Here is a 15950-nt window from a genome sequence, read left to right as displayed (position 1 = left end):
TTTTTAATATTGCATAATGGGCTGCGTCATCCGGATCAGTGCAGATCCAATCACTGTGTTGTTACCCCGCCTGCACTGTACAGTATCAGACGTGCCACACACAAACAACAGAGTCGGGCAGATGTGCTCGAACAGGGGATTACTTGTTTATTTTGTAAATGCAGAGGTGCAGAGTCTGACTAGGGTCAGAGGTGAGAGGATGTACAGTACATAAAAAAAGAGGGGATTGAACTCGATGTCTGAATTATAGTTTGTGTGTGTGTGTGTGTGTGTGTGTGTGTGTGTGTGTGTGTGTGTGTGTGTGTGTGTGTGTGTGTGTGTGTGTGTGTGTGTGTTTGTTTATAGCCGAACAAGACATCCTATCTTTGCAGTGTCCTTCATAGGGCAAAATGCGTCAATAAACTGTGGAGGCTAAATAAAGGTTATGGCAGAGTTGTTGAGGACAAACAACTTCTCTCGGGAGAAGTTGTTTAAGTTAATAGTTTATTTAAGCAATCAGGGCTTTTGGGAAACCAAACGTTTGTGCATGAGCACATTCTCAGACATAAACTGGAGGACAGGCAAGAAGTCATGTTTACTCTCCTATTTGAGAAGTCACTCTATTCATTAAATTAATGGTTTGAAGTGTTCAGGGTCACGTTCATTCGCTTTCTTGCCAAAAGTTTGATTAAAAGATCGATAACTTTTTCATATCTGTCCCTTTAATATGAAGCTGAAGCCAGGGAGCTATAAGCTGTTGCCTGGCTGCAGTATAGGTCATAAACCCTGCCTCCTCTATGTTAGCAGATGGGACATGGACCAAACTCAAAAGTCAAAGTACACATGACATTTTTTTTCAAAGATGGTTTCTGTCAGTTTAGTCAGTTCTTATCGCACCGATGTTTGTTCGAGTGTTCATTCTTCCAGGAGGTTTGGTTTAAATTTGTGATTTGATGCTCTATAAATGGAGTGAAACATCATGATTGACAGCTGAGACTGACTCACGATTGGCCGAGCCTGTGTATAGGCGGGACCTCGATACCACAGCTCAATCCCTGCTACTGTGCAGACTCAAGATGGCCGCACCTGTACCTAGGATATTTTGGCTTCATTTTTGTACAATTGGAGGAAGTAAAGATGCAACGTCCATCTTTCAATACAGTCTATGGTTATGGTTGATTGTTTATTCCCCAGAAAACTTAAATACATTTAAAACAGTGCAAACAGCAGCCATCGCGGAATAGAGAATACAAAAAAAACCCACTCACAACGAGCTAGCTGTTTGCACCCATTTCTAGTCATTGTGCTAAGCTAAGTTATTGTATTGAATGAACAAATAGTAAAGTGGTACCGATCCTCTCATCTGTCTCTCAGCAAGACACTGAATAAACATTATTTCCAACAATGCCACACCGTTCCTTTATATCAAAGACATCCCAACACTGATCCTCACGGACACACCTCTGAGTTGTGCTGCAGCTCGCACGGGGCTGTGTTGCTGCGCGTTGAGCCTCTCAGCGCTGTTGCTGTTGTTGTTGTTGACCTGGATGCCGTTCTGCTTCATCAGCTGCATCAGCTCCGACTCTAATGTTGCAATCTGCAGCGGGAGAGGAAGCGGTCGATGTTAATCAGCCGCGGGGCGTTTACCTGTCAAAACGGCTGCTTTAAAGCGCTGAGGAGAATGGCCTACATGATGAGGAGTGCATGTTTTCATTGAATTCCCAACATTCTAACAGGAGTTGGCAAAATCATTTTAAAACATCAACTGCACATTTTAAAAGTTTGTCAGTTTAGTTAAAGCACAACTCCTCTGTCTTGCTGTTTTTTTCCACCTCTCCGGCCTGTGTCACTCCCCCTGCATGACAGTGCAGATAGGAGAGTGAGTGCTCAGTGGGCAGGATAATAAAAGGGGGACAGTCAAGTTGACGGCAAATTCAACTGTGGAAGCTCGACCTGAGACCAGAGCACAAAACTGTCACGTTTTAAGAGCACGAGAGCAAAAAATCAATTTACAATAACCAAACTGACCACAGGCTCCTAGACTCCGAGTCCCTCTGCTGTCACTGTCCAGGGAGGAGAACACTTCTTTATATAAAGGTGGCAGAAAAAGCACAGACAGCTAATGGCGTGCTGCTGCTGATCGTTATTGAATTTCTTACATTTCACCAGTGGGATCTGCTAAACCCAACAATCTTGTTACAGTCTTTAATCAAGCTCAGAGAAAACTGCATTGTTCATTAGTAAAAACCCAACTTAGTCATTGGTCGACAAATCTCAGAGCTCATCGGCTATCGCTTGACAATGAATTCGCCTCAGGGGGAAACGGTCAATATTTAGGGGCTCCCTGGGTAGAGAGCGGATATCTGGGCCAAGACTCCATCTTCCGTTTGCTGTACACTGTTGTAGTTTCTTTTATCACAAGAGTCACATGTTGCTTCACACAAACAGGGATACTTGTAGGTGGAAGTGGTCCAGATGACATTTTGGCTAATCTCTATTAACAGCTATCTGCAAATAAATGCTGATGAATTAAAAATCGTATAGCCGATGCATTTTGGTCAACGTGTTCCGCCTCTTTCGCTCTCCACCTGGTCTGTTTACCTGCTGGGCAACCAAAGCCTGTTCAAACGTGATTGGTCAAACTAGAAACCAGAGGGCTTCTTGTCCCATGCCTACAGATTCTATGTATTCATAGAGTTTATCGGTTGACTGATAAAAATCGGTTAGACATCAAGCCTAAATTACATTTCTTTGTTATTTGATAATGTCATCTTAGAAATCAGTGCAAATTTGATTGGATATATGTGTATTGGAACGTTTTTCCCCCTTATCAGTATGAACATCGGCCTCCCCAGAATCCATACCAGTGGGCCTCTATTTATTGGTTTATTTTCACTTGAGGGATTTCTGAGGACAATGTGCTGAATCTTTCATGCACAGACAGAACAACAGAGCACAGAGAGATACACAATTAGAGCAGAGATGATGAGAGATGGACAGAATAAGATTAAGAACAAGAGATGATTTACCCTCACTTGCAGCCCCTGGATCTCAGCCAGATGAGCTTTCTCCGCCTCCTCCAGCCGCCTCCTCTCTGTATCCTCCTTCTGGATAAGCTCCACCTCCCTGGAGGGAAAAAGAGATTGTACTGTGCTGAGTGGCTGTTTGTTAAGATAGGAAACACACAGGACACATTTAAGTGTGTGTGTGCATCTGTCGCCATGTGTGACTGAGCCTGCCCCTTTGCACAGATGTGGTGACAAGGGAGCTGAGGCTGTTATAGGATGTCTAGTGAAGACACTCTCACACACACACACACACACACACACACACACACACACACACACACACACACACACACACACACACACACACACACACACACACACACACACACACACACACACACACACACACACACATCTCCTGAGAATAATAAACGCTGCTGTTCCCTCATGCCTGCTTTACCCTTGGTCTGGGAGTTTGCTGTCTCTCCTCTACCGCTCTGTTCTCTACTGAAGATCAGCGAGCAGAGTTTGTTTCATTAGTTGGCATCCGTCTGGCCCTCAGGACCACAGCCAATTAGAGGCAGTCAGACTGGAGCTGAGCGGGAGAGTTTGTGATGGGACTGACCAAAGAGATCAACGCACTGAAAAGCAGAGGAGCTGCACAGCATCAGAGTGGAAACTCAGCTCTTACTGCCGGAGTGGGAGAAGACTGCTGCTATAAAAAGAGATGATCTGCCTCATAAGATGGAAATACAGGAAATATTATTTATTTCTGTTCACGGAGGAGAATGAGGGCGGCTGTGGAAGGAATGCAGGAATTTATCTCAAATTATGTTTATATTTATGTGAATGTTTGATGGCAGTATTCAAGCAACATCTATTTTTGGAAAACGGTGTGAGTGTCAGTGTTACAATAGACATAGTGCCTCCCACAAGAAGGATGTAGGTAAGCTATGACTTTCTGCATTAGGCCACCGGAAACTATGGCAACAGGGTGTTGGAGCTGACAATATATAATCTAATAACGCTGCTTTCAGAAATGCACTGAATATGTTTTTTTTCTCCAGCCCCCTAATAAAATGTCCAGAAGTTGTGAGCATGTGAGAAAACAGCAGAACATTTTTCTGGAAAATTCACAGCGAGAGAGTGAGCGTCTTATGATGTCATCGCTCTGGGTTCCTTATATGTGCAGAAAGTACAGTTGGGTCCAAAACGCCACTTTCCCAGAAGACCCAGCTGTAGTATATTTTTAAAACTGGATTAAAATGAAAAAGAAAAATGTTCTACAATCTACAGGAGGTCATAGTCACAATGTATTCCTCCTTCACACCCTGATCACAGCCTGGGGAAGAACAGCTCTAACACAGGTTCACTTACTTCTGCTGGAAGTCTTTGATGAGTTTCTTGGCTTTGTTGTACTTCTTCTCCAGAGTCTGGTACTGGGCCTGCGCCTCCTTCAGGTGCTCGTTGACGGTGTGGCAGAGGGTCTGCGCCTCGATCCAGTAGCTCTCCAGTTTCAGCATCCTCTCCTTGTTCTCGTCGATGCTGGCCTTCAGCTGACTCTTCTCCTTCTCCCAGCGCTGCTTTTCCCTCTCCACTGACGCCAACTGGAGGCAGACGAAAACAACTTTACTTACAATAAGGGAATTTTTCATTTGATTGTAAGTTTTACTAACGTCATATAAGGACTAGATTTTATCTTTGATTTTCAAAAAGGAAATTTTCCCAATTGACTGAATCATATAACTTGTCCTTCAGACCAAGAAAATAGTAGAAATATTTATATCTGCAAATTTTTGAAGTCATGATAAAGTGGTGCTGATGAGCCAAAACATTAAGCATTTTGTTATTTGTAAAACCACTAAATACACTTAAGTATACCTAATAACTTTTAACGCAGGCTACATGCTAATCCTCTGATACTCTCCCTGTAAAATAACACGTAGCCCAAAATCCTTTGAGTAGCCATAATACTTTATTTAGCCATAAATCCACATTTTTTTAATTGACAGTGCTGTTAAAGGTGAGGAAAGGTTTGTATTCAGCACAAATTCTTTCACATTCAATACTTTATTTTGCTTTCAAAATGGACCCACCACTAAAAAGGTTTTTAGGCCCCCATTAGTTAGCTCGTATCGACTCATCACACATTTTGCATTGATTTGTATATTAATCAAATCTGACAGAGCATGAAAACTACACACTGATGATGTGTATATAGACACAAATACACACATGTGCATACAGATATCAGACTACACACACAAAAACAAAACTTAAGACACTCTTGTAACATTAGGTTTCAAAAAAGAACATCTTCCAGAAATCTAAATACACAATACCGAAATATAAAAACACTTCCAGGCCTTTTGTTTTCATGCGACTGCTAAGGAAAATATTGCTGCCAATCACAGGAAGCTGGAATGTTTTTTTTAAAAGATATCCCAGACAACTACTTGAGCAGAAACGTTCCTAAATAGCAGTGTTTTTGTAAAATAATCTGCTTCCTCCTCCTAAAGAACAACCTCTTCTCCTAAAGCTTGAAACCCAGCTCCCCTGCCGTCCCGACACTCGTCTCACATCCATTTTACAAATCACTTAAACTCCGACAAACGTCTGTAATTCTCACCCACGACCAGCCCACGCCCTGACACTTTTAATCTCTTACCTTGTTTTTCAGCTTCTGGATCTCGGCCTCGGTCACTGTGTGTTTGATCTGGAGCTGTTGGGAGAAAAGAGAGGATGGGAGAGAAAAGAGAGGGCGGTTAGATAATCTAATGCACGGCCGCGCAGGCTCTCTCTGCTGTCGATATAGTGTGACGGACGGAGGCGGCCGACCCTGTCCTCCCCTGACAGCCTCCCAGCTCCAGCACTGACACGAACTCTCAGAGGAGAGAGGAAGACGGGCGAGTGATGGTGGATGGATGAATTGTTAAATCATTTTTAAAAAGTATTTTAATGCAGAAATAAATCTAAAAATTCATCCACATTAACGAGAAAGGAAAATCTTTTCAAAAAAATCACATTTTTTTCCAATGCAGTGTCTAAAACGTCTTCATAAAATATTAAGACAAAAAGTCTTTGCATATCTTCTGTAGAGAAAGAGAGAGAGCAGCGGATGAGTTATGGATGGACGTTAAGCTAAGCAGTCACAGAGATGAGGAGAAATAATGAAAGAAAAGAAATAAAAAAAGAAGAGATAGAACTGAAGTAGATAGTGGATACCGAACAAGAGACACAAAAAGTGACCAAATAAAAGTTCAAGCTGTCGAGTTGTGGTTTTAAAGTCTTCTATATGAGCAGAGAATGACAAATAAACAGCAAAACATTTTACAAATCTGAGATCAAATCGATCAATTGTGTTATACTTATATATAAGCAATATATCGATATATAGGGGACTTTTTTTTATGTCACTATTGATGAAAATAATACTGTGATAATTAGCAATATTGTTTTATTGCTTACTCCCACAACACAGCCTGTATCTGTACAACTACATCAAAATGAATGATTCTACTATATATTCACTGTTGCCTCACAGCTAAGCGGAACATATCTGCTATTTTTGCTCATCTTGAATTGGAATCAGTGTTGAGCCATTCATCTGGGTTTTGTTGAATCTGCTATGGAGCTTAAGCAACGAGTCAAAGTGTCAAAGTCTGAATTCGACATTTGGTCAAATATTTGCAATACAAAACTATTTATACTCTGAGGCTCATTCCCCTGCTGCCTGCCCGTCTTTCTTTAAGTGTGTCTGAAACAGCCAAGACGAGAGACCTTTAAACAAGAAAGGTAAAAGCTACATTATGGAGAGAAGGAGGTGCAGGTACAGAGAAAATGGAACTACTGCCTTCATCCTGAGACCTGGCATTATTTACTCTCACTCGATCTCCCCCGCGGTGCCTGCAGTGCAGCCGAAGCCATTTGTTTAATGTGTGTATGGCAGTCAGAAAGGCTGAAGCGTTATGGTGCCAACGGTGTCAGATTGTTCAATCAATACCAGCAGCTTTGCAGGGGACTAAAAAGCATAAACGAATGAACAGCCAGTGAATTCCTATTTGGTTTTAAAGCCCTGATTTTGAGGTGAGTTCTTTGTTCGCCGCGGCAGCAGAAGTTCAACAAGTTTCTATTCTCAGAGGCGGGCTGTGTGAAGAGCTGCCAAGGTCTGGAGACAATTTGCTTTTGTATTCACACCTCTAATCATCCAGATTAGGAATTAGGGAGGGCAAGTGGATCTTAGAATATAAATCTGCTGAGTAAAGCAGAGGGAGCTGAGTATGTGCCTTTCGTTGTTCTAGAGGGTGCATGCATATATTTACAAGTTATTCCACAAAGCAAGCAGTGATCAAACAGAAAAATGCCGTAGCCTTTTTTTTTACATGGGGATAATTAGGAGGCAGGATTAAACCCCAGACAAGGAAGTATCTGAGTTTACCTCTCTGAACTTCTGGTAGAGTTTAGTGGCGTCCAACTCCGACGGAGACAAGACTTCCTCTGTCTCTGGCAAGTCAAACACCTCGATGCTCTTCTCTCCGTCTGCCACCGTTGTTCCCGTGTCCTCATCGTCCGTGGCGTACTCTCCCGTCTGCTGTGAGAGGAAACGCAAAGTCAGATACACTTACTTTTTTTTTACGCGAGTGATGCCATTTTAATGCTCCTGCTTATATAACAAGTAGTTACCCCACTTCCTAAAACTTCAAAAAAAATGAATTGGTCTGACAGCCTGGTGAGCCGCAAGTGTCACATCAATAAAAATTAAACACAAGATAAGTTATACTGGCAAAATCTCAGTGTCACTTTTTATTATTATTGCAAATTAGTCAAGGAGGTAACAGGTCAAAAGTATTAAGGTTAGTGTAAGTGTCTCTAATAGAACTAATAACTTTTAAATTTAGGATCCATAGAAATGATTTCGGACGGATATAAAAATCACCACATTTTTTCAGGCTTTGACGTTAATGTACGACATTAGGCTGCCTGTATTCAAGCCAGCCTTTCTGTTCCCTGGCTCTGAAAACACTGCATAATGAATGTTGGCACCAGCCATTAGGCGTCGGCTCTAAATTGATGGTTGATTAACTCTCTGGCTGACGACCAACAGAGTCTGATGTTTCCAGTGGAGCCACATGAAAACATCTCAGTCTCCGTCTGAGCATCAGGCGATGTTATCTTATTTTACTTTCATCATTACGACCGACCACTCCGAGATGATGGCTTGATTCATTATCTTATTATGTATCATATTTTATCACTTTATTTTATCATCTACATATAAATATATATATATATATATATATATAAAATATAAAAGGAAATAAAACTATAATGTATGCAGTATTTATTATGCACTTGTCTCTGGATCTTTCTCTCTGCCTTGATCCATCCACAATGTATCTTCCTGTAGTTATCTGTCTCTCTGCCTTCATCTGTGACATATATGTAGTACACACCCACACACCCACACCCACACACACACACACACACACACACACACACACACACACACACAGAGTCTCATCTCTCTCATCATCTTGGCCTACATCCTCTCCACATCTCATTCCCCTGCACGTCCCTCCATCTATCTTCCGCCCAGATTAAAGCTCTCTGGCCTGATTCGTCAGTGGAGCGCCATTTACATAATAGGCTTGTTTGTTGCCATGGCGTCGGCATCAAGCATTGAGGTCCCATTTACGGAAGGTGGAGTTAACTGTGGAACACGCGGGGCAGTCAAACACCAATTTGCATAAGATAAATGCATCACCTCCCACCACACGCATGAAGAATCAGGAGAGAAAGGGGACGATCTGAGGAGAAGTCCTGTTGTTTCGAGGGTTCAGTGTGTGACGAGCTGCTCCATGAATAAAGGTCTAATCCCAGTGTGATGTTGGCATAATGACTTACAGCCAGTGCTGGTTTGAGAGGCTGTTCCTGCTCCTTTCACTGGAGGAAGACAGCAAAGGAGCCGCTGTGAGATTCTTTGACACAAGCTGTTTGAAGACACTATCTGGGAAATAGGGTCTGGACATTTTCCAGAGTTTGGCTTTCACATTATGAAGAATGCAGCGGGAGATTTTCTGGGTCAGACCCGTTCAGGAGGCAACACTCGACGTATGAATTACATTACGCACGAGTGTTTGTTTACAGCACATCAACACCGGCGTCAGCTCTCATCACCGAAAGCTCTCGAATCTTGTTTCCTTTCCACTTTGACATCTTCGTGTGCGTCTCCTACGTTTATGACACCTCTTTATTTGCATTCGTCCAGTTTCACGTCCGTCTCGTGTTAGAAACGTCATCAACACGTCCACTCGCTCGCTGTGAATTTTTCTGACATTTTCCCGCTGTATTCTCACATGGGCTCACTCAGACATTTTCAGGTTGTTTTGTTCGGGGGGCTGTCAGGAAAAACTTATATAAAACACTGTGTATCCATGCTCTTCTCATATGTGCGTTCACATTTAACTGCCGACAGATGGGCAAGTGTCTGATCAAACGCACACATGGGCGGACGCGTGGGCGCATGTGCGATGTGTAACGCTAACTGAAGGAGGATCTTTTCCTCTCGGGACTCGAGGCCCAGTCTGTCACATCTAACCAGGCAGAGTGAGAAATAACCTGCCTCCACGTCCACCCGGTGAGAACTTGATATAATATTTATAGAGATATTAATATTGATGAACTCTTTTATTGCTCCATAGATCTTTGTAATGGTTTTGTAACTATTTACCCATTCGGCGGTTATGCCGTTATGGACGCCTTGGTGCTCCGCAGCGGAAGAGTTGAAGTTTGTTTTTACAGGCGTTTATAATCCATATATATGGATAAACAATTTCAACCGAACCACCACTCTTCTGTTTATGTGCCCTTGTGGGGATCAGGGATGCGCGGTGATCATAATCTCAACTTGCACTTGAACTTGATGACAACAGGAAGATGATGGAGGTATCCTGCGTGTCTCCATGGTTCAATTCCAGCCTTGACTCACTGTAGCAGCGGTAATGAGAGCTGTCAGTGATACATGTGTATGTGGCCGTGATTATGGGAGTGGTGGTGGGATCAGCTTCCAGGGACCGGGAGAAGAGTTCCTTATGCATGAGAGCTCTCAATCCACCATCCACCAGGAAATGAAAGACTTCCAACATGGCTGATGGAGATAGAGGAGGAAGAGATGCCTGAGTGAGTGTCGAGCTACGCATGAGTGCAGCTCGTCCTCTGTGTGTGTGAGTGAGGAGGCTCTGATTGACTTTACTGTGGTGCGTCCTTACATGACTACTGTATATTATATATTGCGTGTGTTCATGCATGTCTCACACACACACACACGCACACACGTAGTAAGGGTTGCAGGGCCATGAGCTCAGTGTCTGGTGGATTAAACTTGCTGTGAGTAAGCAGCAGTATCATGGTTTCCAGGACTGACATGCCATCCTCTTAATATGTGTGTGTGTGTGTGTGTGTGTGTGTGTGTGTGTGTGTGTGTGTGTGTGTGTGTGTGTGCGCCAGCATCAGAGCCTCCTGTCAGTCAGTTTTATGGAGTTAATAAGCTAAAACTTCAGTTCAGCTGTCACGAAAAGGGACTTGATTTACATTAAGTGACAACTAGAAGCCTCATTTTCTCAGTGGCATGACATCTATAAGAACTTCAAATAAAAGCAGATATTATGAGCTTTAGTTCACAGAATCTGTTCTTTCAGATTAGGTGACAGGCGTCTTACCTATATACTTTCATCCTCTCTAGTGTATGAGGTTAATAATCTCATATCTTTTGAACGGTTCTGTCACAGCGAAGCATCCTGTACCGAGGTCAGTGCCGTGTGTGGTCGTTACCTCGTCATCGTCAGCGTCATACTGGGCGTACTGTTGCTCCAGCTGCTCTCTCTGTCTCCTCTCCTGCTCCAGGGTCTGCTGGATCAGACTGGCCACCTCACTCTGCTGGCCTGGAAGCTCGCGGCCAATCACAAACCTGCAACCAGATACACGGTTTTAGACAGACTTGGCAACTCTAGCGCACACACACACTTACACACACAATTACATGAGATCTGATTCCATGATTAAACAATTATGTTGTAAGTTTATCATTATATGTCTCTATACGTCTCAAAACTCAAGTCTAGACTCAAGTTTGGAGGGTTTTTTTGATATTTTTTTGATATATACAAAATAGTAGCTTCTATGTGAACTTGTCAAATGTTGAACTTATGTCACTTGCAAAAGGTAAATCCATCTCTCTCAAGTGCCAAACACCACTTTTTAGCGAACACAGACATTTTGATGACTAAAATGCACATTTTAAATGATTTATATGTCTGTGACGCCTGATCCTTTTTCTTCGCTCTTTATTTTATATTCAAATATAAAAACAGATTCTCTAAACACATAATCTAAACACATAAATGCAACATATCTTGTTTACATCGTCCATGAACACACCACAGTCGGAATAATGACGTCACAACTCGGGAAATGGAACCCACAGTATGTGCTGCTGGAGGAAACTGAATGACTTATGGGAAATGTAGTCTCTAATGAATCCTAGTTTAAGAATAAACATTTATCTAAACCTTATTTTATTATAGTAACAGATAATGTCATTCACTGAAGATGTTTAAAAATGGAACAGTAGCTTCAAATGAATAAAAACGATATATTTTTATAATGAGTCATTAAGGCTTGGATAGATTTTAGACATTCAGTTACATATCTGATAGAACTGTATGAAAACATGACGTGTTATTTCCTACATTTTTGCCCCAGTTTCTTGTGACCCTCTTAGTGGTAGTGGTGTGTGTGTGTGTGTGTGTGTGTGTGTGTGTGTGTGTGTGTGTGTGTGTGTGTGTGTGTGTGTGTGTGTGTGTGTGTGTGTGTGTGTGTGTGTGTGTGTGTGTGTGTGTGTGTGTGTGTGTGTGTGCGTGTGCAGAGAAATGACCACAGCAGTGTGACAGCAGCCGTGGCCCACAGCCACATAGCAACGGCAGCGATAACTGCTGACGTATCAGGGCAGGGCTGTGGGACGGGACACACATAATAATGTGAGAAGACAGCGGGCTCGGCCAGGCAGCCTGTTATTAGCCAGGCATTGGACTGAATGGAGAAAGCTACAGACTGTGACTGCGAGCTACTGACTCCTCACTACTGTAGTTATGCATGGGATACTGCTACAGTACATTTCACATAGAAATGAGAAATATATCTATCTATCTGTCTGTCTGTCTGTCTGTCTGTCTGTCTGTCTGTCTGTCTGTCTGTCTAACTATCTATCCATCCATCCATCTATTCATCTATCTATCTTTCTGTAAATAGAGTCATGATCATATATCTGAAAGAATTGTGTGCTCCTCCCACTGCAGAAATTTCCCTACCAACAGTGGTACTGCTATTCCGAGGATAATTCAAATAGAATATTTTCATAGGGGTTAGTGTTTTTTCAGCTGTTTTATGGTAACTAATAGGAACTAATAACTACCACCAATAAGTAGCTGAGGTAATGTCAATGCAGGAAGGTATCAATTATTTGGACATATCTTTTACTCTTTTAGAATTGCAGTATTTCCAAATGAATATGAAGGATTTTTCAGTTTCATTTTCTCGTGAAATAATGAATAAAGCTTGAGGGAAAAAGTCTGACACTTTCCCTTTAATATTTAATAAGAAGTAGACAATCATATGGAGGATTGTTGGCGGGTGTATGCTCTCGACTGAGCGCCATTCTAGTTCTCTCCTCGTAATTCTGATTTAAAGCAAAGAATTTCTCCGACCTAGTCCAGGAAATGTAACCCAGCGGGGGCCCTGTGACTGTCTATGTATGAGCCTGCTCCTATCAGCTGCATGTGTGTGTCAGAGTGAGAGACAGAGACAGACAGAAAGAGAGAGGGAGTGGATTCGAGACGGCACCTAATCAAGTGAACTCAGCTCCCGAGAGCTCGTTCTTTCTCTTATATTTCTGAAGGGGGAAGAAGAGGAGGCCTTACGGTCCAGCAGAGAGGCGTGTTTGATCTACATGTGAAGGAACAACTGAAGGGCAGGACGGAGAGAGAGAGAGAGTAAAAAGAAAGGAAAAGGGAAGGAGATAGAGAGGAGGCCTGTCTAAGTTAAGTGCTGTAGTGGAACAAGCCTTTGGACAGCATGGAGGTCTGAGGAGCAGCTGACCTGGAAACAGCCTTCCTCCGCACGCATGGGGAGCCTGTCTCAGTTCCTCCCCGCGTCCCAGTGGGGCTCCCAGCCACACACAGCGCTGCCTCGACTCTAACGGTAGAAACCTTCACTGCTGATCTCACTTAGTAGCGCTAATAAAGACAAGGGCTCGCGTTACAGTTATAGTTTGATGCAGGAGCGGGGTTTTTGCTACTGATTGGCAAATAAAAATAAAAATAAAGGAAGGAGGGAAAGCTACGGGACACATGTTCTCTTCACCAGGTCAACAGGTATTTGAGGATGTCAGCACAGGCTATTCAAAGATATGACATGGTTGGAGTAATAACCATTTTTTCTCTAGGTTGTGAAATTTTAAATAAAGGATAAGGATGGTGTTATTCTGTATTTCCCCTGTTTTTAACACTTCCTGTTAAAGAGAGCAAAAGAAAATCCTAGTAGACAGTAGCAGCCTTATCTACAGACAAGCTGTGGATTTAGGTGCAAATAATCAGAACAAATGATTATGTGTGTCACAGTAAAATTAGCAGCAGGTGTATTGTGGGAAAAATAATATTTTATAAAGTGAAAACTGCTATAAATTCATGTCAGCTTTGGCCTTTTTAGAATATTAGCTTGAGTGCATTTATAGCCAATAAAGGTGCATCAAGCCGTGTTGGCCAAAATCCAGGAACTATCTTCGGTAAGTGAAATGATGTCATCTTATATTACCCAGAGCGCATACAGTATTTCTCTTGTGTTTCCCTTTAGGTGATCTGTGTGGCAGCGCCTCGTTTTTTTATAGTCGGAGCTCCTGGATGATTTGCTGCTGGAATTCGGGGTTAAATATAGCTAAAATGGCAAATCTAGGACAGTTGGGCATGAAATCTCTGGTGATCAGACAGAGAGAGGGAAGGATTTACCAAGGAGGAGGAGGATGAAGAGGAGGAAGAGGAGGAGGTGGAGGAGTGAGTGGGTGAGCCACGATGGAGGAAGATTGAAGTAGTACGAGAGAAGAGAGAAATGGATCGGCGGATTCTGCGGAAGCAACAATTATCATCACAACCATTGTTGTATTTTCATATGTTAAATTTCAAATATTAAAATGAAGATAAATTTCCCCACTGCTCATGTGAATCCATGTATACATGCTAGAGAGGTAGACAGGTGACAGATTGAACCGTGTCAAGGCTGCCTCACCTACAGTGCCACATCCTGGTATGTAGAGAACCCCCACTGTCAATATTAGCTCAGTAATCAGCATGTGTCTGTTCTAATACAGTTGAACACGTCTTTGCACAGAGAACGTGGTGACCAGAACAGGACTGAGGCTGTAAACCACGGAAATATAAGGCCTATCGATTATTTAACAGCAGTGTACGGTTAACTCCAGCAGAAACATGACAAGGAATAAGAGGCTTCACGGGAATGTGAAGGTGCAAAAAAGGAGGAATTCTGAGAAAAATAATGAATTTGCTGTCGTGAGGCTCATGCTGATACATAACGCATTCCTCATTCTAATGCAGGCAACATGCAGATCTACTGAATTTCCTCCACTTAAAATGACACATAGCCTAAAATTACAACTTATTCTCGGAAAATTATGACTTCTTTTCTCGTAATATTCCAACTTTTATTTCTCATAGTATTCTAACTTTATTCTTGAAATGTTACAACTTTATTCTCAAAATAATATGACCATATTTCCCCCTTTAAGCAGCCCTGATACTCAGCAGAGGACGCAGCAGACAACAGCAGACAACACTGAACCAAGATACGACTCATACGATTCACAGAGCTGCCAAAGACAGCACGGGCTCTCCAAATCATAGCCTTCTTCTGTGTGTGTGTGTGTTTCTGTGTCTTTGTGTTTCTGTGTTTCTGTGTGTGTGTGTGTGTGTGTGTGTGTTCCCTGCACCCCCACCTCCCTGTGTGGACCCCTGCCAGAAACTGCTCGGCTGTCAAACGTAGCAGACTTTTGTCACATATTGTGTTCCCATATCTCCTCAGATACGATAATGAAGTGGAGCTTCTTGCCAAAACAGAACGGCACTGAGCGCGGCTGCTTAAGTGGCTCTGCTTTTGCGACTTCAGCACCATGACAGCAGGACGAGGAGCATTCAGGATTTCAACAAGCAGCGCTACTGAACAGTGACAACTGAAAGGCGAGATCGAGGTTAAAAGGACATTTTCAGACACTGCGTTTTAATATGAATCATATGTGACACTCCGATGATGGTTTGTTTTTGGGGGCTTTAATATTTTTTATGTACATTGAGTTCTGATAATTTAATTAGATTATATTTCATAATGGTGTTTGGCATCACTCTAGTCCTATTTCTTAAAAGTCTATGTTTAAATAATTCCACTTTTTATGTGGTTTATGAGATTGTTTGTGTGTGTGTGTGTGCGTGTGCGTGTGCGTGTGCGTGTGCGTGTGCGTGTGCGTGTCTTACCGAACCACTCCTGAAGTGTTCCTGAGTACGGAGGCGGCGAAGCTCTGGGTGACGCCCACCAGACTGGTCCCGTCCACCTCCACGATCTGGTCGTTCACCTTTATCCTGAAGCAGAGACGTATTAAAATATCATTCTGTGAGTACATGTGAGCTGAGAGGATATCGTGATATATGGGCACACATTGTTTTTATCTGAAAATGACGAGTCCACATCAATGACAATCTAAACACACTGAGGCTGATGCAGGAAAACTACTACAAGAGGCAAAGAGACAAACAAACTGGCCTATCATGCATATTCACATTATTTTAAAAACAACAACAGTGCCAGACTCTCTTTTGGTCCTGAATTTCCAGTGCGACGGCTCCAGAC

The 15950-nt window shown here is 42.6% G+C and overlaps 1 protein-coding gene across 5 annotated transcripts in view; it reads right to left on the bottom strand.

Moving 5' to 3' along the window:
* The window catches only part of ppp1r9a (protein phosphatase 1, regulatory subunit 9A), a 53623-nt gene that overhangs the window by 10472 nt on the left and 27201 nt on the right, over positions 1 to 15950 (bottom strand). For all 5 annotated transcript variants that reach the window (XM_035182380.2, XM_035182381.2, XM_035182379.2 and 2 more), the window contains exons 5-11: positions 15578 to 15682; positions 10818 to 10953; positions 7426 to 7578; positions 5656 to 5709; positions 4365 to 4594; positions 3009 to 3105; positions 1441 to 1576 (exon numbers count right to left, since the gene is read on the bottom strand). In XM_035182380.2, coding sequence (XP_035038271.2) covers positions 1441 to 1576; positions 3009 to 3105; positions 4365 to 4594; positions 5656 to 5709; positions 7426 to 7578; positions 10818 to 10953; positions 15578 to 15682 — 911 coding nt within the window. The remainder of the gene's footprint in view (positions 1 to 1440; positions 1577 to 3008; positions 3106 to 4364; positions 4595 to 5655; positions 5710 to 7425; positions 7579 to 10817; positions 10954 to 15577; positions 15683 to 15950) is intronic.

The sequence above is a fragment of the Hippoglossus stenolepis genome, chromosome 17 (genome assembly GCF_022539355.2).
Source record: "Hippoglossus stenolepis isolate QCI-W04-F060 chromosome 17, HSTE1.2, whole genome shotgun sequence".
In the NCBI taxonomy this organism is placed as follows: domain Eukaryota; kingdom Metazoa; phylum Chordata; class Actinopteri; order Pleuronectiformes; family Pleuronectidae; genus Hippoglossus; species Hippoglossus stenolepis.
The sequence above is the reverse complement of the archived record's forward strand: the minus strand, read 5'-3'. Positions and strand labels throughout refer to the sequence as shown.